The sequence below is a fragment of the Anarhichas minor genome, unplaced genomic scaffold, assembly GCF_050575085.1.
Source record: "Anarhichas minor isolate MPS153535 unplaced genomic scaffold, ASM5057508v1 ptg000009l, whole genome shotgun sequence".
Lineage (NCBI taxonomy): Eukaryota > Metazoa > Chordata > Actinopteri > Perciformes > Anarhichadidae > Anarhichas > Anarhichas minor.
Window position 1 is genome coordinate 3,242,073 of NW_027466455.1, and position 27,262 is coordinate 3,269,334.

Consider the following 27,262-nt stretch of genomic DNA (forward strand, 5'->3'; position numbering starts at 1 on the left):
AAAAACGATTTTCAACTGTAACAATATTGTTATGTGTATTTTGTAGATATACACATACGAGACAAGAGTTATTTGTGCTTGTGTGTTTTTATTTTTACAAATTTAAAAGAGCTAGGATTTAATCACTAATTCAATTTCAGAGCTGAGTTTAATCTCCTCAATGTCATTCCTCATTTGAATACAGTACAAATGATAAGTACTAGTTGGGCTTCTGATGCAATACCCTGGCGGAGGAATCAAACCTAAAACGAATAGGACGGCAGAGGTTCGCCTTGTTGCCTAGATACGAACGCGGAGGGTGGCGCATTCGGGAGTCCTTCTCTGAATGAAACAGGATTTTCGATAGCGGACATTGTGGTTCTGGGTATTAAGTGTCATCGACGAATGACCTTCCGCTAGCTTGAGCCGAAATGTCGCCGGTTTCCTTGACGCTATTGAAGCAGCACTGGATGTGAAAAACAGCGCCATTTCTGTCGGCGTCCATGATACGCGATGCTACCGCAGCGGATTCCAGAGCTCGAGCTCGGAACGGCAGCGGGAGAGAAATAGCCGCTCTTCTTTACTTCAGCCCACGGCAGGTAGGTACACCAGTGGACCGGCAGGTTTCTTATCGCACTGTGGTGTTTTTGTCCCCGTTTAGTGTTGTGTTTGTAAGCAGTTTACTATTTCGCTGTGTGACGATATGGCGTACATTTTGATGGGAAACGTCTGACAGTGCTCTGGAGCAGCCGCTCCTCCTCTCGATCACAACAACAAGCGTACAAGAAAGCTAACGTTAGCTAACGTTCGTTTACATTTATATCTCTGAAATATGGTCCTGACTTTAGCTACGTTTCCGACTGAAAGTTTAGACTTGGCCTGACGTAAACGTGTTGCTGCTTGCTAGCTAACGTGAACTGTTAACTAGCTAGTTAATGGAGACCCGTCAGGGCTCTGTCACTGAATAGAAACAATTCACCTGACATAACTATACATATAGACGTCGTTATTAGCATTACATTAATTAGATCGCAAGTTCCTCTATCCTGTCTAACCTAAATAAAGCATGTCAAGTAACGTTCACTTTAAACGTCCTAATAAACTGTTTGACAGCAGCAGTAACGTTAGCCCTCACTAACTCGGCTAATTTAGCTCGTTAGCTCACGTTAAAGGTCGCTGGTTCAGCTAACCTTGTGACGCGAGCTAACCGACGTTAGTACCACGAGTCAGAACAACGTTAGTCACCTAACCTCCGACTCTGTGGTCAATCATCACAACAATGACACCAACAACGTGACTTTATCTTAAAGATTTCGCCTGGCTGTTCTGTGGTTGCATTGCCGCACATAGCCCAGCAATATAACGCTAATGCCAGTGACGTTAATCCATAACGTTACATGTTTGCACAGCGTTACCATGCACCCGAAGTAAAGTAGGCGAATCCGCAAGTTAATACGACACAAGCTGCATTATCTCGTTCCTTTCGATGTCAGAGAAATCGCATTAAATAGCGGGTTGTGTGATAAAGTTGGTATGTGAACAGTGCAGTCAGGAGCTAGCTTTCGGGGCTAGTGTGCGTTCAAGGAACAGCTGGGCTGTAGACACTGGTCAGCCATATTTAGCATGAGCAATTAGCGATGAAGCTAGCTAACCTTTTAGCTGTTGTTCCTCTGTATTTATTTATCTGATAATATTCCTCTACGGAAGGCTTGCTCAAACAGTATGGTTGCATACGACATAACTTTTGCCTCTTTGACGCCTCTATGGCTAGCCTTTAATATCCAACTGATGAGTTACGACCGGGCCAGCCAATCAAATTGGCGCAGCCTCCATTTGCTCTTCATGTCGGTTCCCTAATTCGCTGCTCTTAAACTAAACTCATTAATTTGACAGCAAGGGTTCCCCTGCCCGGTGCCCACTGTTATACCCAACCGCTGGGGTTCGCTGGTTCTTGTTTTGCCATGGCTACTAACCCAGGACGTATTTGGTTTTATTGCTCTCAAATTAAACTATGCAGCTCTTTTTTGTGGTTGTAAGGGGAGGGAATAAGTGGTGCTTCCTGTTGTAGGAGTTTTATAAACCTTGCTGTCATCCAGGTGTTTCATATGGCCTATCACTTTCTTGTGTTACATTGCATGTCCTTAACAGGAGGCTCATTAAGCACTCAAACTTCAATAACGCACATCGCCCTGTTGGCCTGTTACTCACTTTACACAGGGCTTACCACCATAATGTGTGATCATGATTGTGACTGCTGTCTACATTATTTAAAGAGCTCATGCTCTCTAAGGAGCCCATTAACGTGCTGGTAAGCAAGGCTATGAACAGGCTACATCCTTTGGGAGAAGGAACAAGATTTATATGCTGTGGTAGGATCTGTATGAGCTTTTGTCTTACTGTTTGTCTCCCTTTTTTTTTTAAATCATGGAAAATATCATTTCCATCATCCCTTCATGCATCTTTTAATATAAAGACGCCTTGATTCCTTCTGTTTGGTTCTGTGTCAGGGTTGTGTATAAGGTCTTTGACCATGTCTTTTTTTTTTTTTTTTTTTCAAGTGCTTGCATTGAGCATTGAAAATATCGCAGTGAAACTGATAATTATTTGCTCTGTTTCAGGTTGTGCCGTTGAAGTAAGACGAAGCCCCACAATGGACCCTTCCGACTGAGACGCAAACACGTCCCGTGTTTTGCTCAGCAGCTGAGATCTATCAGCAGCACAAGCCATGCCTGACGAGTAAAATCCCCTTTTTGCTCAAAGCAATAATAAAAAAAAAAACACCATCCTACATGCCTCCCCATGTAGAGCCCCTTCAGTGCGTCCTGCTGGAGTGACTGCCCCCTCTTCCCAAGGTTCTGCCTCGTCCTCTCTCTGTACCCTTCTCCACCGACCACCCGACAGTAACTACCCATCACAATGCTGCTTCACCTGAGAATGGCCAACACCTGAGGTCCTATGCGTCCCGTGAGCACCGATTCAGACGGTCCTGCTCCTCCTGAAAACCTCTCTTGCCCCTACCCCCTCGTGGGCCCCCTGCCTGCCTCGGAGATGTCCCTGCTCCAGTCGCTGGGTCCAGTTCAAAGCTGGCTCGGCCAGGAGCTTGAGAAGTGCGGGATTGATGCCATGATTTACACCCGCTACGTCCTCAGCCTTCTCCTGCATGACAGTTACGACTATGACCTGCAGGACCAGGTGGGCTCTCACAATCTTTAATGAACATTGCTAGTCAAGTCAAAAAGCGTAGAAAATGATTGTTTGTCATTGTTTGTGTTTTGCGTTGTCAAAAGAGTGGGCAGTAGGCTTTATTCAGGAAGGGAAGTGAGTGCGTCAATATAATGACCTCGTTAGAGGAAGACATCAAGAAGTTAACAATGGAGCTTTTCTTTCACATCATGGCACTTGTACCGAGGACTAAACTGACATAAGCCAGTTTCACACAGAGATTCCACCATAAAGAAGTTGAGGCAGATCCGGCATCGCGACGGCTTTGCCTTTTTTACACTAAACCAAGCAGCAATGTCACCCCAGTGTGGGATTTTAGATAGCATGCCGGCATTCTGGGAGCAAAAGAGTCGTGACGTGTAACACAACAGCGTTGGCGTCTAATGTGTGCGCGTGTAGTTCCGCCGTGCCGGCTGTCGCTTTTACACAGACGTCGTCTCTCCTCTGTGACTTCCTCCGCTGCCCGCTTAATGGCGGAGCAACTCTGTCCCCCCCCCCCCTTCTGTGTTCGTACCTTTTTATACAGAAAGGCGAGGCAGAATAACGACCCCACATTCCTGTGTGAAATAGGCTATATGCAAGTTTACCGTGTTTGTGTGCTGATGGTATAAAGCCTGTATGGAAATGTTTATAGTCATTTATTATATCATTTGTGTAATCTTTCTATGCTTTTTCTTTTGTTTCACTGTGACTGACTTCTCCCGTTTTTTTTTTGCAAAAGGAAAACGACATCTTCTTGGGCTGGGAGAAGGGAACTGGGAAGAAATGGGGCAAGAGTAAGAAGAAAGGAGGGACCGACCTGAGTCTGGAGGAAATGAAGAAGCAAGCTGCTGTGCAATGCCTCCGCTCTGCATCTGATGAGGTAAGCATCATTACCACTCAGTCTGACTCTTTTCTGTGGTATAAAACAACAGTTAACTTGAATCACTTTGGCTTTGGAGGAATGCAAGCGAGTCATTACTCGTGCATTGAAGCAGGAACAGTTTGACCGGCCCCTTCTTATGTGAAACTGTAAGATAAAACGCTTTCTGAGTACAGAAGGCTTGTCCGGAATGTTTTGCTGTAGTATTCCTTGTTGTTTGTTATGGTGCAGTCATGCAGATATTAACTGGATAAATCACGGTGAATAGACACTGAATGTCAATGTGGAAGGCTAAAGCATTGAACAAGGGAAGATCTTCATTGCCCAGGCATCGCCCCTCGTTTGCCTGGGTGGCCACACCTTCAGTTAGTCTTCATTAGAATGGTTATATTAAGGTCAGTATTTCAAAGTTTTTTTTTTTTTTTTCTTGACATAAAGCAAATGCTATCCTAACATGTCCCAAAAGTATACAAATTTTTCTTCCATACCGTTTGTGTGACTGAAAAAGCTCCAGAGAGATTTGCTGACATTTTCGCCGGTGGCCTGCAGCAGTAAGGGAGGTGTGATTTAGTTGAGAGTGACACAACATAAAGCTGGAGGAGGGGGGTCTGCGAGGCAAAAGGAGGAGCGTTGAGCTCCTCTCCGGGGACTGGATTCTGCAGTCTATTTTTTAACCAGCACACACTGCAACGAATCGCAGCAGTGAGCGGCGTAGTCGGTCGGCTGTCAGCTGACCGGCATTAGCACAATGATGCAAGAGGAAACGCAGGGCAGGAGAAAACTTTGCTTCGCTTCTCATGAGGTGGCATGGTAAGGAATATTCTCTTCTGGAAGAGTGAACAGGAAACGAGGGAGCTAAAGTGTCTGGCAGGGTTGGTAATGAGGAGCAGCTACGTAGCGGAGGAGAGTTGCTTTGAGGCCATTCGCTTCCACGGTGCCCACTTGATGGAAGCTTGTGTTTGTTTGTTTTTCACGCGTCATGCTGCTCAATGTGAGAGGGATCTAAGCTAAACAGGATATGTAGTAAACATTCAGTGTCTCAGAACATAGTGAGGCAATCACTTCTACTGTTGCTTAGCCCTTTTTATTATAATGATTTTTTTTTTTAAAGCATTTCTACACAGCTAAATATAGCGCTGTCATGGCCGAACATGCCTAAGCTCTCACAAGTCAGCTGGCTTGTGTCAACTCCAAACCTTTCACTCTTTCTTTTGGGTCACATTAGGGGGCCGGCATTCTCACCTAAGGCTACTGGATCTTGTTACACATGTTGTTTTGGAGTAAGAAACTAAATTATTCTTTTGTGTTTACTTCATGGCTTGTATTTTGTATTGCATTATATATTTGTTTACAAAAGGCAAAAGTTCTGCAAAGAGTCTAGGGCTGCTACTCGGTGTGCCCCTTAAAATCTCTGGGCAGGATTTAGTTAAGTCAACTGATCACTACAATACATATCACTATACTATAGTACCAGTAATACTCCATTACTATGATATTGACCAGCAACTGTGTCGTCCTTTAATCACAAAAATGACGGATTGGTCCCTCCTGTTGAGAAAGACGTGGAACCAAGTTGCTTTTTAATTCTTGTTTGATTTGTTGCTGCATTAAAAAGGTTTACACTAGAATTATAATTCCTGTTCATTTTGACTTTTTGTTTTACCCACCCTCTCTTTATTATTTTAATGACAAATAACAATTCATTAAATTTACATCTAATTTATGTATTTATTTGAATCTTGCGTTTAGTTTTACAAAGTTAGGAAAGCAATATTGAAGTGAAGCCTGATGTTGCCGCACACATTCAGAATGATCCCCCTCACTTCCACACAGTGAGGCGTATTAATTAAACACGGGTACCAGATCGTACTCTGTACGGCTGACACCTAAACCACAGGTATTGTTATCATTGTCGGGACTGAACAAGTCTGAGTTGTGCATCCCTATGTGTCACGTTCACAAATATATGAGAACATCATGTAATGAGATTGATATCAACTGTTCATAATATTATGTTTGAGTTCTCAAAAATCTGTTTCTTCTCTTTGTCATTTGTGCAGAACTCTGGAATTGAGAGCCTGGTTGAAGAGCTTTGCTCTAAACTAAAGGACATCCAAAACAAACAGAAAGGTTTGGTTCACACCTTTATCATCATATTTATAAAATTAAAGTTTTGGAATAACAATTGCTCCAATAACATGTCTTAATGTTCAATGCTTTTTACAGAGGAAAAACAGATTCAAAAGAAATCTGATGGCTCTCAGTCTCCAGAGCGAGCTGAGTCCCCCTCTTCAAAGGACCAGGTGGAAATGTAAGCCTCAACATGGATAATGTGGATCTATGAATATGTGTATTTACAAAAAGTGTATGCTATGTGAACTCTACTGCTGTGACTGCATTGAAATCAAGTTGTCTCTCTTGTCTGTTGTGACTGCAGGTATTATGAAGCCTTTCCTCCTTTGTCAGAGAAACCTGTTTGTCTCCAAGAGATCATGACGGTGTGGAACAAGGCTAAGGCCTGCACATACTCAAGTTCATCTTCCTCCGCAGCCCCGCAGACCAGCACAGACACCTCTTCCCCAAAAGATTGCAACAGTGAAGGTGAGACTGCAAGGGAGCGAAACCTGGAAGCCTGTGGCGCCATCACCACTGTGGCCAACGAAAGAGGCCAGCAACGACGGAGCAAGAAGGAGAAAGAAAATCGATACCGTGGTGGTGGTGCAGCAGCAGAGGAGAAATCTACCGTCCACTCCAAGAGACAGACGAGACACCGATCTGAGGGCAAATACAGACCCAGATCCTGGTCTTCTGGCTCCAGCGAGGCGGGATCAAGCTCAAGTGGGAACCAGGGTGACTTGAAGTCGTCCAGAAGCAAGGCAGTTAGAATCAGGCACAAATCCAGGGAGGCTGCAAAGAATAAGAGAACACGCAACAGCGGGCAGGTGAAGCTTCAGGTGAAGGTAATCGACAGAGAGGAGCGAAGGAACACAGGAGGGAACAGCAGCAGCGCCACTGGAGGCGCTGCCAAACAACCACAGCTTTACAAAAAGGGGAAGAGACCTCTGAAGGAGATTCGAAAAGATCCAGGCTGGAAGGAGGCGAAAGAGTTCGGAGCTGAGGCCAGAGACAAAAAAGAATACATGGAGGAGCCACTTTGGTACACTGAGCCCATCACAGAGTATTTTGTACCTTTCAGCAGCAGACAAAGCAAGCTGGAAACAAAATATCGAAAGAAGGCAGACTCTCCTGATGGCTTTGCTTTGTCAACCGACATGGAGAGGCTGCCGGAGAGAATCCAGGGAATCTGCATTGCCAATGAGAGCTACCAGAGGGCATACCTAACAGCAGGCTCGTTTGTGGATGGGCACTTTGTGGAAGGGCCCGGCGAAGCAGAAGATGAAACTGTTGAACTCACTGGGACCTCAAGCTGCCCTCAGCCAGAGGATAGTAGAGATTTAGATGACAAGCATCTGTCTGAATTCACTCACTTCTATGAAGTTGACATTTATCAATCCATATTGGATACTAGTGCCTCAGACTCTATACAAGAGAGTCGGATCTTAAGCATGATTCGACAAAAAAGCAAAGAGCAAGGAGACGTGGAGGCAGAATGTTGTTTAGTGTTAGAGGGCCTTGAGCAGCAAGGGAAAAGTGCAATACGGGCCAACTCGCAGGACGCTCCGGGATCTTTTGGATTCTTAATGGAGGATCTGAAAAACATGGCTCAAGTGTGGGGATGTTATTCGCCGTCTACTTCAGAAGATATAGATGGAGAAAGCTTCGTGGGAGACTCTCCCATCCGACTCTCCCCCCTCCTTGATAGTGTTTCCTTCACCCTGAGCAAGCTGTCTGGAAATCTGGAGGAGCCGACCGTCTCTGAAGCCACCAGTGAACCGTCTGGTTTAAACTCGTCCTGCTTCTCTCTTTTCGAGCTGCAGTATGACAGCCCCACTCTTCCTTTTCCCCGCGACTCGCTCGCCGTTGGTCACGAAAACAACACAGATTCTAGTAGCTGTCTCGACCCACATTCTAATAAACAGTCTCGTTTGCTAATATGGACCAAAAATAGTGCCTTTGACGAAACTGAACACTGTTCTAACCTTTCGACACGAACTTGCAGTCCGTGGTCCCACTCAGAGGAGACTCGGTCAGACAACGAGCAAGGAAATGTTCCGACGGAGGATGCTGCTCAAATTGGCAATGAGGAGATTGATTGTGTAATCCCTCCTATCTCTGGTACATATCTGGAGGAGGAGATCTTGGATTTTTTGCAAGAAAACTCTGGCCGCAAGTGTGAGGAGGTCGGTGTTAGTACAGCATCCAACAAGACCCTCACCAAAAAATCCAAATTGGAGTCCATTTGTGGTATCGCATTGGAAGAGGTTGAGAGTAAACAGTACAGCACTGGCATGTTTTCGGACAACGCAAACCAACACGGTGATGACTACAGCTCAGGGATAAGGAAGGACATTTGGACTGCAATAGGAGACGACAAATCTGTAATGTCGACGCCAGGAGCAGAGAAACCGAGCGAGGGGCTATTCTCCGATGAGTCAGGCGGTTACTGCTGCAGCTGTCTGGAAGTGCAGGCGAAAGAAGTTCCGATTCAAGGGCCTCAGAAAAAAGCAGTGCAGAGGTCAGAGTATCACCTTTGGGAAGGCAAGAAGGAACAGGACTTAGCCAAAAACAAACTCTCCAAGGTAGATGGTGCTGGGGATTACATGACTCCGTCCAAGCCCTGGGATTTGAACTCTGACAAGGAGAGTACATCATTCATCCTGGGAGGGGTGTACGGAGAGTTGAAGACGCTAAGCGGTGATAAGAACTGGGCCGTCGTGCCGCCAAGTGACACCCAGGACAGCCTGCTACAGTGTGCCGCTGCAGCTGCATCTGCTTCCAGCTCAGACATGCTTACCATCACTGGCACAGATGTGTTCATGAACACTAGCAGCTGCTTTGCCCCCGGGCACAGGCCCCTGTGGAGGCCTCTTGTGTCCTTCGGGCAGAGTGACCAGGCCATCAGAGGAGGCGGAGACGGATTGAATAAGGGATTTTCTTTCATCTTCCATGAAGATTTGCTTGGATCTTACGGAGGCTTGCAAAGTGAGGAGCACGGTTTAGAATACCCGTTTGCATCCTTCAACCTGAACAATCCCTTCTCTCAAGTCCTCCATGTTGAGTGTTCTTTTGAGCCCGAGGACATGGCTTCGTTCAGTCCGGGGTTCAAGCCCAAATCCATTCTTTGCTCGGACTCTGAGAACGAAGCCTTCCACCCACGAATATATGGCATCAACCGGACGCAGTACAGGGCCATTCGCATCTCCCCCAGGACTCATTTTCGACCGATATCGGCCTCGGAGTTATCTCCTGGCGGAGTGAGTGATTCAGAGGCTGAGACTGACAAAGAGGAGACGACTTTTCCCGTCCAGGCGCCGCTGGACGTCTTCGATGATCCTCAGGCAGATCTCAAACCTCTGGAGGAGGATGCGGAATGCGAGGGCCCTTATTACGGGAAGTCAGAACTGGAATCTGGTAAATTCTTACCCAGATTAAAGAAGTCTGGCATGGAGAAGAGTGCCCAGACCTCTCTGGATTCACAGGAGGGCTCCAGTACCCTCCTGCCAATCGCTGAGCAAGAGATTTGCTTGGACTGCAAAACGGCAGCAGCTGCATCAACTGCAGGTGGACAGACCGACGTCTCTGTCGGCAAGGTTCAAAATGAGGAATCTTCAGGGGAGAAGCAGTCCTGTTTGTCTGGGCCAGCAGGTCAGCTCCCCAAGTATGGGATTGCTTATGACTTTGTTGGAGATGTGCCAGAGGTGAGGGTTTCTTACAATGGTCCCCTAACATTCTTAATATTTTGTGATCAGTGAGACTTTAAACAAAAGTGCCGGCCTAACCACACGGTGTTTCATAACCAGTCATCAGCTGTAAAATGTCTTCCACCTGTGATGTCTCTGAAACACACTAACCACTTCTCATTTGTCTCGTTTAGTTCCCTCTGTTAAATATGAGTGGACAGGGAGGAACTGGCAACCAGCAAGACGAGTGCTGGTGGCAGAACACACTCTGTTCCCCCCTTTTCCCTGGATCTCAGTGTACAGGTACACTTAAATGTTTCTTATTTCATTCACACCAAACCAGTGACACAGTTCATGTTTTTTTTATTTTTATTATTTTATTTCAAATTGAGAGATGATCAGTATATACAACAGTTGAAGTCAGTAGGCAACAGACGACTTATGGAACTCAGTCCCTGAACTACAACAGAATGTGCGGTAAATATCTGTAGTAGCTGAAAACTGATCTGAAAGTGACTGATCTTGCACCATGCATCGATCAACCCACTAAACCCTCTGCAGACAATATGTATTATTGTTATCATTACACAATATTTACATTGTTTAGAATTATATTCACCAGCAAAGAGACAGTGAGCACTGCCTCTGCCACTTATTTCCCTATTATTGAAAATTGCATGTGAAATTGAATATGATGATCATTGAGGGATGAACAGAGGCCAGATCCACTCTGACTCTCCACTCTCTTGAAATGCTTCATTGTAATGTGTCTCTGGCATCACATAGAAATGTGTGACCTAGGTTCCATGACACACAAGGAGCTCATGGAAAACAAGGCTGATGGACTGGCCAAATATCGACGAGGTGATAAAAGGATAGTTTGGATTTTTGAAGTGGGGTTTTATGAGGTACATCTCCTTAGTGGGTGTATCGCCTACAGTAGAGGGAGAAACACATTTAATACTTGACCTCTTTCTTTACAGGGATCATATAAAGGCAGATTAAGTATGTCCATGAATACGAGATATGAGTTTACAGTTGATTACAAGTCCTCTGCATTGAGGAGGATGGTGTATGGCGCTTTGCCAATAACTCCGTGCTTGTAGCTTGCGCGCCATCCGTGGAGGCCTCGCGCGAGTATAAACAAAGCTTAAAAACACATACAATCTCACTAAAGACAAAATCCAAAGTATCCCTTTTACATCCAAGAGACAGACCTGTATACTTCTGGCCATCACAATATGTGAGCTATGTAAATAATATCCCCATTTGTGTGTCACAGAACCTGACCGGTCAGTTTGAAAACACTAACGGATGCAGCGTGGATAACAGTCTAACCTCTTTGTCTGACTTCTCTCTGCAGGGAGCAGCAACATTTGAATACTCCAGTTCTGCAGAGGATGTCCGTCATAGAGAGGAAACCATCCTCTCCTTCTGTGACTGGACCTCTACCAGCAACGATTCAGGGTCATCTCAGAGCTGGAAAACCTAATGTAGGCTCATTTTCTGACACTCCTCCAAAAAAAAAAACAAGAAAAAAAAAAAAAAAAAAAAAAAAAAAAAAACACCCACACATAACCCTGCAGGTTTTCATTTACTAACTTAAAACCGTGTGTAATCAACAATCGGATCAACAAAATGTGAGAGAAAATAGGAAAACTCCAAAAATATGTTCTGTCTTTGAGTGACGCAATGTGCAGACGTGCATTTTAAGCGTTTTTAGAATGTGTTCATTTGATTCTTCTGTACACTGGTCCTCATTTACGTCTCACAGTTAGGTAGTAGGGACAATCTTTTGTTCTATCCTCGTCGGTTTTGTTCCCACCGTTTTTGCTTTTGAGCTCGGATCCCGGTCGTCGGTGGTATCTGAATGGTTGTGCATGTGTGTTCGTCCAGCCAGTCTCACTCCTCTTCTTCTAGTTGTGTGAAACGACTGCTATCGCATCCTCTACTTTCCATCTTGTGTTCGGAAAGAATAATACAAGGATGTTGGCCTTTTTTTTTGAGTTGTGTAAGAATTTGAGTTTAATTTAAAAAAAAAAAAAAAAAAAAAAGTGTGTTGCGATGACTTTCTGAATGTGAAGTAGAGAATGTGTGCAGCTTTCTTCTCAATATCCCTAAACTCCCCGTGTGTGAAAAGTTATAAATGAGTCTGATTTTTGAATGGTGATAGTCCTACAGAGCTAGTAGTAGACATAGTACGGCTTGTGAGGCAAAAAAACTAAAAAATCCTTCACAAAAAACAGGAAATCAAACGTTTTGTTGGAAAAAAAAAAAAAAATACTAATAATCTACTTGAAATGCAATGCTGTAAAAGAATCTGGGGAATACGAAAAGACAAAAAAAAGTTTATGTTTTGGGGTAAAGACCCATCGTGAAAAGACTACAGCCATTTCTGCAGAAACCTGTGTTACAACTGAATGAAACTGTTTTGATTTCTATGGTACAGACTATTTGGTGCTATAAATATGTTCAAAAACCTTTTTGAAGTTGCAGTTCCATAATCCGGCTATGATAAGTAGACGGCATAGCCTAGTTTTGTTTGTAGTCCAGACCGTCACTCCTTTTTTGCGAAAATTGTGATTTAAAAAAAAAAAAAAAGGGTTAAGCCTGATGGCGGGTCTTGCCTAATGTGGCTTGGTTTTGACTTTACGGTAACCTCTTAGTTGTCAGGCCTGTAACAGCCGAAGCAGAAACACCTGCAGGTATTAAATCTCACGTTACTACACATCCATTCAGTCACTGGTCCACAAGCAGGAAGTACAGACGCTCAACTACACAAACGTATCACAAAACAAGTGGCGAAACCAAAAACATGGCAGAATTACACTAAGGTACAAATGCTTTTTTTTTTTCCATACAAAGGTGTGTTTTTATTTTTTTTTGGTTTACAATATATCTTGTTGAAATATTGAGTAATGTCTCACTTTGTGTGTGTGTGTGTGTGTGTGTGTGTGTGTGTGTGTGTGTGTGTGTTTGTGTTGGCAACAGAACTTGTGAAGGCACTGGTTCGGAATGCGTGTACTAGAACTTTATCTCAGAGAAACGTGAACGTATGCAGAGACGTACGTTCACAGAAATGCAAACGCGTCAGCGCCCTCTGAATTTGAAACACGTTGGCTGTAAAACCCTTTGAGGTGTGGTTGGACTGGCCCTACTTGTGACCCGTGCTTTGAAAGTTCAATAGTGCATTTCTGTTTTATTTTCTTTCGATCTAAAGGAACAGGTTGGAACATTTAGTGGGATTTGTTGGCAGAAATGGAATATTATACTAAAGTAAATATAGAATGAATAAAGTCCACCTTTAAATCTTTCTAAATTGGTAATGAGGACAGTAGCGGGGTGATTTCTTTGTCACATACCATAAAGATAAAACGGACAACTGAAATCCCCCCTCCATTAACGGGCAATTAAAGACGTGTGAGCAGACTCTCTGTTAGGTCTCTATTTCAGGCATGACTCTGGAAATGGCCTCGTTTAAAAAAAAAAAAATGCAAAGATTGTTTGCACAACCATAGGTTTGTTCAGTCCAATGCCACTTCAATTTAAAAAAAGACCCCCAAGTAGCTGAATGAAAGATAATCCAACTTCAGGGTCTTGTCACCTTTCTTTGACAGTCATCAGACACTCAGGAATCTTTTGATATGAGCATACTGCATAATCTACACACATTGATGCATTAATGTCAAACCTTTCTTTGATTGTAGAGCAGAAGTTATTGACTGGAGTTCTTTCTAGAGATGTTCCGATACCATTTATTTTTCCTTCCCGACACCTGAACTTGCTAATCGGCCCAGTACCGGACAAATGCATACAGGGAATGAATGGCATTGAACTTTCCTTTATTTACTAGTTTGACAGGTTGTTCGGTGTAAACTGTTGCCAGCGCTAACATTTTGATTGCTCTGGCTAACGTTCCGCTTTTCGCTCGCAACTCTCAACAGAAATGAGAGAGAAGCGACACGGCTCACTCGTTAGCTGCTTCTGTCCATGGAAGTAGCCAACGAGAAAGGCATCACACTTGTGTGTCATCCCTGTTGAGAGTTGCACCGTACCGATCGGGCAGATCCTGTGATATTATAACTTTATATGAACCGGTGCATGGACCTGATTGGAAGCTTTTCTGATACTAGCATCAGTATCGGAACAACTCTGGTTCTTTCCAAGCAAACCACAGACTGTCATTGACTTATAGCTAGTTTTAAGGGAGAAATAAAAAAGAACTAAGCCATTGTAGATTGCATAAGCAATGTGGAGTTCTATGCAATACCATGGCGCATGTAAACATTCAAGAATATACGGTGAAAAGTCATTCAGTTCATTTTGCATGTTGATTCATTTTGAGTGAGAGGACACCTGAGATAAAAAATAAAAAAACATCTCTGAAAAATGCAGCATGCAAACATCACACTCGTTTTTTTTTATGTTGGATTTAACAAAATATTTTGGTTTAAAAAAATACAAGTAAGGTTAATTCAGTGATTGGAAGAATGTTCATGACTGTGTGAATTTGAGTGAATGTGTGCAAGAAGCAGAGTCACAAAGAGCACTTGCATGGGAGTTGGAAGGAATGCATCACACCTTTCTCCATTTGATTCTTCCATTTTGATAGGCCGCCTTAAAAGAAAAAAACAACAAAAAAAACATGTATGATGAGAAAATGCAGTCAGTGAGGGTATATGCATTTGGAACGGCACTGACAGGTGATTGCACTGTGGTCTGAAGAACATACCCCGCAATGTAAACTAGAGTTTTCCTCATCTTTTCATTCCCACCTCGACTCTCCTTCCTCTTCCTCTTTGTTCCCAAATCCCATCTGTCCCGAGTAGCGGTGTTATGATTTCATGTACACCCTGAGAAAATTATTTTGTTTCATTGTGGATTTTTCTTAACATCTAATAAAGGAATAAACCAAACCTCAGCCTATGAATCCCCTGTGTTTTTCTTATTTTATTATGTAGTGTATAACCAAGGTGGTGCCTTCTCAGACTGGAGGCAGGAGCAGCTTCACGTTTCAGATCCTCGACCTCATGGTGACACTAGAGGGCAGGGTGACGATGCTGAGGAGGAACCACCAGCTTGTTATTCATAGCAGATATCAGGATTCAGTCTATTTTTATTGATGCTTAATATTGTTGTGAAAGCTTGTCAGAAATTTCCATTGAAAGACACATTTTAGTTGTGGTGTGTTTATTGTTTGAACACTACAGCATCCATCCAATAGGTTGTACTAATATAATATTACCATCCCTTCAGCATTTATTGACCGTTACTTCATATTTTTAGTAATCTGTATAAGATTAGAAATAAGGTTATACATCTATGTCTTGATATATTGCTGACATACTTAAGTTTAATGTAATTTATGTGATCTGGTACTAATGATTATAACAAGTATTAAAAATAAAGTTCCTATGAACATTTTGTATATTGACTTTTTATTTTTTTTGGGGGGGGGGCGGGGCTGAATGGAATGTGACTGAACAGGTGGGTCAAGATGGATTTCAGTCAATACAATTTTGCTGTCCAATAAACTACATTTAGGAAGAATGTTCCTATATTATTTATGTTATGTAGATATTAGGAATATCTGGGCAGAAATCACTATTTTGGAGCCTGAAACACTCGCTATTATACAAACATTATATTTAAAAAATGACGACAGTTCACACATTTCAAATGTGTAACAATTTTATTCCGGGGATTTCCTCTTTCCTACCAAAACGTCCTCCTAACAGGAGTCTGTACGGACAGTACGCAGGTTGCCAGGTCGATTATTAATGCCTTCAGCTGCAGACAGGTAAACCCATCGACGGTGAGCATTCATCACTCGATTACACCGCACTCAACGGCACAAGTTTGTTTTTTAAAATGGCGGCGGAAGCGTCAAAACAGGTATGAAATGTTACCAATACCAGATAAACTTTACAAATGCGCTTGTTTTCAGGAACACTGAAGCAGCGTTTCGTCTCCCGCAGTGATGCCGGGAGAGCAACAACACGTCTCCTGCGTTTTAACTTAATTTGACCGCACTTGAGGAAGCGCTGCGACAAGCACCGAGTTGGCGTCAGCAGCAAGTGCACTTAACGAGTAAGTCCTATAGACGTGTTGTTTACGTTAACAAGCCTGCGTTTAATGTACGTGTTCCTCCCGACTAATCACCTCGCGCTGGTACTGTTTGTGTGCTCTTAAGCCGCGTTGAGGAGGCAGGGAGCTGACGGTGGTGTCACAGCATCATCACATCATCATGGACCGCTCCAGCCGGCGGATACCTGCAGCCCACCTGTAGCATCAACCGGCGGCAACATGGCGAACACGAGCCGCGGTACCGAGGGCCGGAGAGACAGCCGCTGTGGTAGGTCACGTCGACGTGCCGTCACATGCTATGTAGTTGTCACTGTTAACACATTGCACATTAACTCTGCCCTCACACTGTGTGTGCGGTTCTCCCGCTGACATTACAGGTCACGCCAAACTGCATTTATATATATTTGTATTACATATTGTGCATATACACAGTAGATAAACCACGACATGTGTTGTGAATAACTTACAGCTAGTATTTAATTCGGCATACGTTTAAAATACAAAAGGCCACTTTATAATATATATTTTTTATTTAACCACAAAGTTCATATACTTTGACTCGTAATTGTTTGAAGCCAGTCATTAATTTGGCCAGAAGAATGTATTCAATTCAGCATACATGTAAAGTATCGAGTGGCATTCTTTGAGATAAAATGTAATGTTTACCCCCAGAGTTAATGAGCCATGAGTCCTAACATTTAGTGATTGGCTATACCAGTCTTAGTTGTCTTTCTGCATATAAATACCAAGCTGCACTAGAATTTTTATCTGACGGGACTTGTTCACATCTCACCAAAATGTATTTGTAAGACCGTTAAAAACATGAGAAATGCCAAAAAATATACTTTTTGATGTGTTAAAAGCATATACAGCTGAATTGAAAAAGAGGCGAACAGACTGGGAAACCCAGGCAACTTGTCATGTGCCCCGTATTATATGCATCACACCATGCATTCCAATCTTTGGCCCCTGAGTGCCCCTTAGAAAGTTACACTGTGTCTTAACCCAAATGAAGAACCGCTTTCTTAGAAAGCATTTGTGATGTCATGTTAAGTTTAAAAGTGATGCTGATAACAATATCACGACTCGTAGAACAATACTTTCGTGTGTGCTCATAATGGGTGTTTCAGTTATTGTCGACAATACCTTTTGTTTTCATCAGGACTTCTGAAGACAAGAACATGCATGTCTGTGTTGGTGTGGCCTCACAGTTCACTGCTAATACGGTTTCATGATTTATGGTTAAAACCTTACGAGCGGCATCGCATTAATTTTTTTAATATACATTTAAAGCACTTTTTCCAGCAGTACATGGTGATAATAATGAGGCGTTTCCACAGATTGTGACTTTATTTGTAGATTATTTCCACGGTGGCACGGGGCCGACCTGCTGCTTTGTTTTGGCCAGACTCACGAGACAATTTGCAGGTCAGGGTTTAGAGCTCGGGTAAGAATCTGGCTTGATGTGTCAACCATTTGGGAAAAAACGCTCGGCCCTGTTGACTTTAAAAGTATTTTACTTTCCAATTGTACTTGCTTATTAATTATACCCAGGGTGTGTTTACTTTCGAGGCCCGTAGTGTCAGCAAGCACGGACAGTACTTCCTGTCGAAAAAACCTCCACATACATCTGCGTCAACCAAAGACTGAACCAGGAGGGATACGGGTCACTGACTGACACGCTAGCTTTAGCTTAGCTTCCCAGCTGGTGTTCACGTTACAGTGCAGACTCTAGTTACAGCCTGTCGGATCAGTTTTCACTTCTCAAGGCCTCCACACCCAGTTCCTCTGATGTGCTTGTCGATCAGAAGAAACCTTTAGTCATGTTGTATTTCTTAGAGCTGATATTTAGTGGTTTTGTAATTTTTCTTGATTGGTCATGTCTATAAAAATCACATTCGGGGCCCAAATTAGCCTGAATCATAATTTCCCGGAGCCCAAGGGTGACGTCTTCATATGACTTCCCCACAACCCAATAATATCCAGTTTGCAGTGGTATAACAATCAAATGTGACGGTATAACACCCTCACAGTTGACAATATGGAACCAGTGAATGTTTGACATTTTTGGTTGATAAAGGTCAATTTGGAATGTGGATTTAAAAAAGCTTCATGCTGCCGGCCGCCATGTTTCTACAGTAGCTCAGATGGGACAAACCAAGCTCTGGCTCTATAGGGCCATTCACGTTGACCTACAGCCAGATCCTACACACCAGAGAAGCGGTAGTATTCAACCATTACGACTAACTATATAGAAAAAGCCAATCTTCTTGCTGATTTGCTTTATGTTTACATTACATTCAGCCTGTTTCATAACCAGATAAATGTTCCTTTCACAATTATAGAACTATTTCTCACTTTAGATCATGAAAACTGTTGTAAAAAACTAATTGAATCTCCTATTCTTTTTGAAGGTGTGTCTGGAGAAGTCCTAGGGGAGAATGGCTGTGTTAAGACTGATCTCCACGATGGTGCCAACCACCACTGCCATGAACCCATGCACAGCGGGTCCGTCCTGCCCACTTACCGGCCGTCCTGCTCCTCCACCCCCATCTACTACTGCAGCCCCCAGAAGAGCTACTCAGACCTAAACCAGGACAGCCACAGCTTGACCTCCCAGGACTCGGGTATCCCAACTCTGGAGATCAACCCTCCGGAGCCCATCCTCCATGGCCACCAACGCCCAGGTGACAGAGGCTTTATCCGGGACTCCAGTTCCTACTCTCCTGCCACTTTGACTTTAGATGACGATCCGTCCGATGGCAACGCCATCCGCAAATCCTCCACCTTCCCCCGCAGCGGGTACGACTCCATCCGCCTCTTTAGCCCCGCCCTCCGACTATCTGCAACCACGGGGACGGGTCTCGGGGGCGGAGCTCTGAACCGAAGCGATGACATCTCTGTGTGCAGCGTGTCCAGCATGAGCACCGAACTGTCGGTCTCCAACGAGGACATCCTGGATCTCACCGTCACGTCTGACTCCAGCGCCATTGTTACCTTGGAGACGGATAATAGCGGCGCCGCTCATTTCTCCGACGTGACGCTGTCGTCGCCCGGAGACTCGTGGAGCCCAGTGCGACCGCACCCGGGGTCAGGGGTCACGCAACAGGAAGAGGAGGGCAGACAAAAGAAACTGGGACCTCTAGCGAGCTTGTTCAACAGGTATGTTCAGAATATCAGCGAAGTACATGAATGTATTATTTTAGATAAGGAACTTCCATTGAGTCATACACACACAAGGTTTAGAGGAGAGGCCGTAGTAAACGCATCATGAATGGCAATAAAGTAAATCCCAGTTGTGATAACATAAAATATGGATTATACATGTTGGCAAATACTGCACATTGATAAAATGTCCTGATGATACACTACGAAGATTACTGAAAGCGGATATAAACAATGTTTATGTAGTGCTTATTAATGCTACACTGGGGGGGGGGCGCCACTAATGTTAACTAGCTGACATTCAGAGGACAATGTTTTAAATCCTACATTTTTGATATATATCTTTCTTTAACGTTTGTTAATATTGTTAATGTATTTTCACCTGTCTGCACATCACATCAGGAAAGGCATAAATTATCCTTAATTATTTCCGTTTTTTTAACATCAAAAGAAGCATTGTAGGCGACCTCAGCCTCGCTCTGTACCTGCTCTCCTCACAGACTCTTTGTCGGAGGCCTTATTGCAGCCTTGCACAAGTAGGCATTGCTCAAAGTCGCTTTACAAACCTCGCCCACCTCTCTCGCATACTCCAGCTCACTTACAACGTACAAAAAAAAAAACTGGCTTTCGTGATACAAAGTTGCAAGGACAGGAAGTTTAATAACAGACCATCACATGAACACAGGATAAAACCTGGTTGATGAAACTGAGGACATTAATTGTAAAGAACATCAGCTCGGCCTTTATAAGTCAGAGGTGGCCCATCATGTCCCAATATATTTTAAATCCACCATCCACCTTGGCTGAAGAATGTCCTCCGTGCAGCAGGACAGATTTTGCGTCGTGGTTACTGATTGGCCAATAGGGAGACTGCATCGTTCTACTGCTGCTCTGTTTGTAAAGAGGACACTGTCATGCTGTTGCATGTGAAGTGTTACTTCCCATTTCTGTGTGTGTGATTGGCCGTGCGGGGTTCCTTCCTCTTCTATCTACCAACATGTGGTGGTGGAGACTCCGGCTGTAGCAGAGCTGCCACAGAGGACGTTTTCAGCACCTGTGCCAGTATGTCTGTGTTTCTGTGAAAGGATTTTGGCACCTGCTGCATCACAAACGTGCAAGACGTAGCTCTGAAACCTTACAGGTGTGGAGTTGAGATCAAAATGAGAACTCAGAAGTTTGCTTTTGAGGAAGAGGCCATTGGCCGCCTCCACCTGCACCAAGGCCCGATGTGGCTGGTGTGATCCCATGGCAACGTGGTCTCTAGCTTATTTGTATTTCTTTGATTCTCTGTTAGGTTTCATTAGTTTATCATTTTATAGAGCAGATCGATTAGTTGTAAAATAATAATTACAAAATCTGCACCCTTTTGTTAATTAGTTAATTAAATACAAAACTCTCAGCATTTTTCAAATATTTGTTTTATTTTGAAGGAACTTTTTCAGAGGTCGTTCAAGAGAGCCTTCTTCAGATAAATGAGAACATTAAATAAGAAACCCAGCCATTCAGCGTTCTACGAAGTCAAAATACTGTCAAGTAAGCACACTGAAAAGCAATCAGCCAGGACAGCAGAGCGGAGCAGCAGGGGTCAAAGGTCAACCTATTCAAAGTCAAACAAAGATCCTTCGTTAGCAGTTTCTATTTACCCAGAGAGACCATTCATTTACATACAACAGAACTGCTCTTGGATGGGTTGATGATGAATGACTGATGACTTCATAGCACAACCTATGAGCTTGTTGAAGTTCTATTGAGATTTCAGCGGTTAGTCTGAAGCGGTTCTAAAGCTGGTTTCACGCTCACATGCAGCCATCAATCATCCAGGAGGCTTTTCATTTCCTCTCACTGCTTTGCCACATTCCACTTTCCATTGAGGCCCACAGTTCAACATCAAGAGGATCTTACAGCACCAGTCAAACCTGTATTTTTAATTGTTATACTTTTTTGGACCAGTCTGCTGGTAAAAAGCGTCTGTAACCCGACATCTCCCGAGTCGACACGTTTTTGTGTGTAATTGGACGAGGTTCAAGGTTTCATTTAAGGTTCTAAGACGTCCTGTAGCCTGTAATTATAGCGTGGCAGGGCTGGATTATTACATATTATTATGTAACTGTATATTATATGGAATATGTCGTAATATTGAATGCATGCAGGGCCATCAGGGCGATTAATGGCTGTGAGTTGGTTGTTTCAACACTGTGGTCCAGAGTAAAACATCTTATCAAGTATAAGATGGGTTGACATTTAATTTGGTTCATAAATCCGTGGTGACTCTGGAGATCCTCCGATTTTTCTTTTAACACCACCTGCAGGTCAAAGGTTGACTTTGTCCAATATTCAAATACTCGCAAAACTAACATTCATCTTCAGCCGCACTGTGTTTTTGTTCTCGTCAGAGTAATTGATTATAGATTAAATCAATGAATGCGCTCCATCATGTGTTAACGGGCGGTACTTCCCTTCTTTCCAACCCTCCCAGTAATCTCTCTCTGTTATCCCTCCTTCCTCTCATGGAGAAGTTACTCATTCCCTCTGTGCCCTGCAGACTCCGTCTCCTCCCCTCCCACTTGCCTCTCGTTGCCGGTTCCTCCACAATCTCACTCTGCCTGAACTTAGCGGCTGTGTGGGACTCTGTAACTAAAGCTATGGAAGCCATGGGCCTGAATCTAGCCTAAAGGAGAGCTTCAGTTCCTGCTCTCCTTTTATTTACTCTTTCTTTTTACTTCTCTGTTTTTTGGGGAACAGAGAAGGATTTTGATTCAGTGTTTTTTGCAGGTGACGGAGCAGGATGGCCACCCCATCACTTCTCCTGTACATTGACAGGTAGGACGCCAGCAGATGACGTGACATGTTTGGTTGACACTTCTTAACCACTGTGGCCAGCAGTAGTTTCATTTCTCTGTGTTTTGTAAGCAAGCAGCAGAGCTTTGATCAGCAGTTGTATAATGTGGCTTTTGTGCTGGAACACTGTTGTAAAAGAAGAGCTTGGAGCAGCTCCCCCTCCTGCTCACTGGGGTCCTTCCTGACGGGAAGAACTCCATGTACTTCTCTTCTTCTTGTACTAGCTTGTTTGGTATTTCCACGCCAGGTCTCCTGAGCGCAAGTGTTGTGAAATCCTTCAGAATACTCGGGAGACTTGACCACAAACCCGTGCAGTGCAAAGCCTCGGCTAGTGTTCAACGCACAAGCGAGCAGCCGTTCCACTCGAGCACTCGGCCGTGTCAGCCCACACGTCGGGGCCCACCCGGCCCCGGGCTGAATGCAAATCACTCTCCTGCTTTGTGAGCGATCGTTCGGTGGCGCACACGACAGCCAACGAGCTGTGAAGAAAAATGTTCCCTATTAAAGTGTTGAATGTTGAGACTTAAAGTCAGGTTTTAATTTGTAAAGGTGGCACTCAGTTGACCTCTGCTCTTTGAGTTATGCAGTGTTGTTTTTTTATGGTGGCTCACGGGGGTCACTCAAGTTCACCGGTCCCCATAGTTTAAGTCTGGTCACACCTCAGCTAAGCCCGATGTGTTGATGATATGAAGTTTTTATTAAGAGTCAGAAATGAATCCATTAGTGTTTATGTCTTATAATCACACATTTTAGTTGCACTGTTCATGATTAATTCACTTGTTGAGCTTGACAGTTTGTTGACCTTGGCAATAATAGTTCAACAGTGTTTTTCCAGAGCTTTCAACAGTGTTTAATGGTCTTCTTCAGCATATGGAGTTTGCTCAGTTGTCATCACACGTATCAAACTTTAGTCACGTTATAAAATGTGGTAACAAGAGCACGAGTCATGAACGTGTCTAAACGCTGATGAAGATCAGGAGAAGTGGAGTTGAACACTCGGATGAAAGCTAGTAAGTGGACCTTGAGTTACGTTTTTTTTTTTCTTTGTCAATTTACTAGTTATTGGTCAAACTCTCATATCAGATTTTCGATGTTTTTCGTTCTCCCTTTGCTTCTGTGTGGACTGACAGCTGCTGTTTCCTGCCTTTTGTATTTCCTCCAGGAGGAGTTAGGTGACTGTGATCACAGCAGACATCCCCGCGTTAACGTGACCGCTTCCCTTAACGGCTCTTTGTAAGATGTTGCTCCACGAGCGTCTGATGCCTCATGCCCTCCAGCAAGGGGAAATCCTTGCAGAGCTGGCGGTTGCTTGTGTTCTGGTTTTCCAATGTGTACTGTAAGAAGAACATAATTCACTGTGCTGGCCTTTTTAATATCTGCGCTGTCGTTCGAGTCCTTCATTAAAGCCACAAGTCACCCACACGATGAGGAAATACTTTCCGCTGCTCGCAATATCCTCGTGTACCACAGTCTCAGTAAGCAGAGGGGCAGAGATGCGAGACTGATGCAAAACGTACAAAGAGGGAGGCGTTGTCACTGGAAGGTAAATAAGGTTAAAGGTGCCGTGCTGGCTCACGCAGCCCAACACAAAGGTATGATGTGGAACTGTGGCGAGGTTCTCATATGGTGCCAGTGGTGGTTCTCCAGATAAACGGGGTGCAAACCCACATACACACGGACGGTTAGATTCTAATAAAGAAAATAAAAATGAAGCAACTCTGTAAGCCTAAAGGAAGCAGTAGCTGCTGCTGAGCTTCACTGTTGATCAATGAATGTTGTACAACACAGGCAACTTTATGTTTACAGCAAGGTGAAACACCCTAGAGGCAGTGTTGCACATTTAGATACGCTTCAGGATTAACAGATGAATGTGATTGTGTTCCACACATTGTCTCGTAAACTCTGCAGCACATACTGTTACGAGCACGGCCATGATATACAAATACAAGGGTTATGTTGCAAGTCCCACCTCTCTCTCGCTCCTTGCATTTCCTGTTCATTTTAAACCATGTTATGTAATGGTTTTACCTCAAATCATGTGCACCCAAAGTATCTTCAAATTAAGAAAGTTTGAATTTTAACCTCTTTGAAGTTCAGTTTAGTTTTTCCTCCCAACCTAGATTAAATTTGATTATTTTTCAAACTCTAATCTTTAAAATGTGATCTGGTATTAATTTTAAACTTAAAGGAAACGTGTTTTTTTACTTTTTTTTACTGTGATTTCTTTCTTTTTTTTCGTGACTGTGCTTTTGGCATTTATTTATCTTCTTTTTATTATTTGACCATATTTCTCCATTAATTCTGCCAACAAGTTTTTCTCAAAGACTGAGCCATGAGTAACTGACTTTTAGCTAGCTAGCTAACAATGTAATGTTTAATTAAGGAATACAGAGCAGTCGAAAGTTAGGCATGCAGATGTATTTATTTGTTTAATAAAAGTATTTTTTATTTAAATTTGGTCAATTAATCTTAGGTTAGATTATTCTTAACCGATCCCAGCCAAAGTGTCATATTTAGTCATATTAATCTAGAGTATTTTTGACAATTTCACTTCCACAAAATCTGATCACTTCAGTCCTGACTCTTAAGTTATAGTAAGAAACGAATGTATCCTCAGCATAGTTCACCATCACGTTTATGGTTATCATCAGCTTTCAACAAGTCATGAGTGAGCAGGAGGCCGCATGTCTCGAGGAAACGTCCCCTAAACAAACACAGAAGCCTGCAGCAGACACAGCCAGCTATCGGCCAATGACGCCTCCGGCCTGCAGCTGTGTCCGCTCGGTGCTTCCTGTCCTGGACGGACTGTGAGGAAGTCGGAGGGCAGAAGGTCAGATTGGTCCAACTGAGACAACTTGTGGAGTCGGATCTCTCCTCCGCCTCTCAAGGGCCACTGAGTTAGAGCCAAGTGGTGTCAACGCAACTTGTTTAATGTTGCATATAGCAACTATTCCCCCATTGATTGATGGGTCAGAATCATTATATAAAGCCAAATGTGAATGTCCTCTAGATGAGATGCAACCTGGACAAACAGCAGGATGTGGACCCGGTCAGAATAAGCACAAATGTTTTCACAGCTGGGCTCCATTCAGGCTTTTACTGAAAGCCTCTGCTAACAGCTCAGTGACAACAGCGCACTGATGGTTGAGTGAAAGGAATAGCTGGCTATATGATGCAGTGAAAGAAGGCTTTTCACCGTATTCAAACAGAGTGGATGGAAGAGCAGATGGTCAAGTGGTTATTTGAAGTGGGAAGATTGTATTCCTCAATAAAAGCAGCTAGGAAGCCTTTTTATACATCGCAGGTTGATTATTGCTGCTGTGTCATGTGTTAAACGTCTAGTTTTATTAGTCCTCTGCCAGCTCACATGATGTCACATAGGTGGTTAAAATGCTCTCTGGGTGCTCGGTGTGCTTTCACTCTTATATCCATAGATTTGCTTTTGCGAGCTGATCTCAGCAGTGAGTTCCTGCAGCTCTCTGGGGGCCCATACGGAAGACTGCAGTCATAGCTCTGCGTTCTACATTTTGCTCTCGTGCTATAATGACTTAATTTGTTCCTCCAATCTAATTCCCGTCCCCTCTCCGTTGGTCTCTCAGGAGCCTGTTTGCCAGGAGGGTGAAGGACAGTCGGCCGGCAGAGCAGAGGGATCCAGGGTGGAAGCTGTTTGGGAAGATCCCGCCACGGGACGGCCCCGCTAAGGACCCGCAGAGAATACAGAAGGTAGAATCTTTAAATTTCAGGGGTTTCAATTCAGGGATCACAGACGGACATTGTGTTCGTGGTGACTATTTCCTGTTTGGGAGAGACCAACATATTCTGATCTCAGATCTCACCAGAAACTTTCATTCTTTCTGGTGTTTCCTCCCAGTCTTTCTCCTTTGTCCTTTAGTCTCTGTAAGTTTTACGAAGCAGTTGCATGTAATTGAAAGGACTTCGTGTGAATTTGCGCCCCTACAGACAAATTCAAATTCATTGGCTTTGTGTGCAAATTCACTCCATGTTCCGTCTGAACACAGTAAAGCTGCATTGATCTCTTCCACACATTTCCATATGAGGGCTTGTCTGTTATTTGTTGAAGCTCTTCTATGGTTTGACCCCAGTATTCAGAATTTCCCACAAAATACAGTAACGTGTCCACTGACAACACCTCGCTCCCTTAAGCACACTGTCTTATTGTTCGCACAGCTGCTCCGCTCAGCGGCGTTTTGGGTTCTATCCTCGAGTAGATATTAGTCACATGAACCAACAATAGGCTTGTTTGTTTTTCACAGACTATTTGTTTGGTTGTCTGTGTATTCGGAGAACATGTCTGTCCTGACTGATGGAGCACAGGTGTCTCTTCTAGGCAGCTCATCTCTGACTGTGGTACAAAACCGGTGTATCAAGAGACTGGAAGAGAATCCAACAATACTTTTTTTCACTTTCATTAGCTTCCTCATCTATAAAAATCACTTTAAAATTCGACTTAATTGCCTTTGTGAAAAGTGAGTTATTTTCTGATCACATGTGTACTGTTTCCACGCTGTAGGCCAGCCGTCCCTGAAGACAAGTCCTCCACGTGCATCATATTCATTTGGTTTATTTGGTCTTCTTAGCTGTGGTTTATGGTGCTGCGGTTGCTCAGGGTTTCAATTTTACATTTTAGCCACCTGTGCTATGTTGAGAAACTGTCGGACAGCATCTCAAAGAGCTACGTTAGCTCTGTAATGCAGGCTTCAAGTTAAATGGACTGCTTTTGGATAGCGCAGTTGTCTTGTTATAATTTTACAGAGTTCATTAGCTTTCTTTACACTGAAGCTTCAGACTTGTTTGGCCGGTTTATTTTTAGTTTTTAATTGGTTTTAATGTCGGTGCTGGAAAGTATCCAACTGCATGTCTGAAGTGTTACATTTGACTTCCTCTAACCCCAAATATTGAATGTATTAGATGGATATTTAATTGTATTAATTTAAAGTGTAGTTGACTTCAACATTATATAACTCATTTAAACGGTGAAGCTGTTGTTTGAAGGTGAAATGAATGAGCAACTAGCTTTTGATGCAATAACGCCTTTTAGCAGAGCTCATCACTACCATGGACAATAAAGACCAGTAAGCGCTATAAACCAACGTTATGACTCGTGATTACATACCAGCTGAAGGCTCAGACTTTATAGAGGTCAACAATATCAGGAACTAACTGAGAACAGTGTCAGTGGTAGCTCCTGATACCAGGAGCACAATGCCCTGAGCAACAACACTCCCATCAGTGACATTTACGTTCTTCAGCTATTTTTAGAACGCCGCATGCTGGAAAGAAACGACCT

The 27,262-nt window shown here is 43.5% G+C and overlaps 2 protein-coding genes across 5 annotated transcripts in view; both read left to right on the plus strand.

Moving 5' to 3' along the window:
• Window positions 1–264: 264 nt before the first annotated feature.
• kiaa0232 (KIAA0232 ortholog) lies at window positions 265–14,785 on the plus strand. The gene is made up of 8 exons (XM_076087078.1): window positions 265–578; window positions 2,598–3,171; window positions 3,923–4,063; window positions 6,124–6,193; window positions 6,290–6,374; window positions 6,501–9,882; window positions 10,059–10,167; window positions 11,228–14,785. Exons 2-8 carry the CDS (start codon window positions 2,935–2,937, stop codon window positions 11,242–11,244), a joined length of 4,041 nt encoding a protein of 1,346 aa, XP_075943193.1. The 5' UTR covers window positions 265–578; window positions 2,598–2,934; the 3' UTR covers window positions 11,245–14,785.
• A 527-nt stretch (window positions 14,786–15,312) lies between these two features.
• The window catches only part of tbc1d14 (TBC1 domain family, member 14), a 32,300-nt gene continuing 20,350 nt past the window's right edge, over window positions 15,313–27,262 (plus strand). Inside the window, exons 1-5 of one of the 4 annotated variants that reach the window (XM_076087080.1) lie at window positions 15,313–15,954; window positions 16,058–16,219; window positions 18,032–18,174; window positions 18,366–19,113; window positions 25,554–25,677. In XM_076087080.1, the coding sequence (XP_075943195.1) occupies window positions 18,099–18,174; window positions 18,366–19,113; window positions 25,554–25,677 (948 nt within the window). In that variant the 5' untranslated portion in view covers window positions 15,313–15,954; window positions 16,058–16,219; window positions 18,032–18,098. Of the gene's footprint in view, window positions 15,955–16,038; window positions 16,220–18,031; window positions 18,175–18,365; window positions 19,114–21,888; window positions 21,937–25,553; window positions 25,678–27,262 lie in introns of those variants that run through there. The other 3 variants (XM_076087081.1, XM_076087082.1, XM_076087083.1) reach the window with 3 other exon arrangements.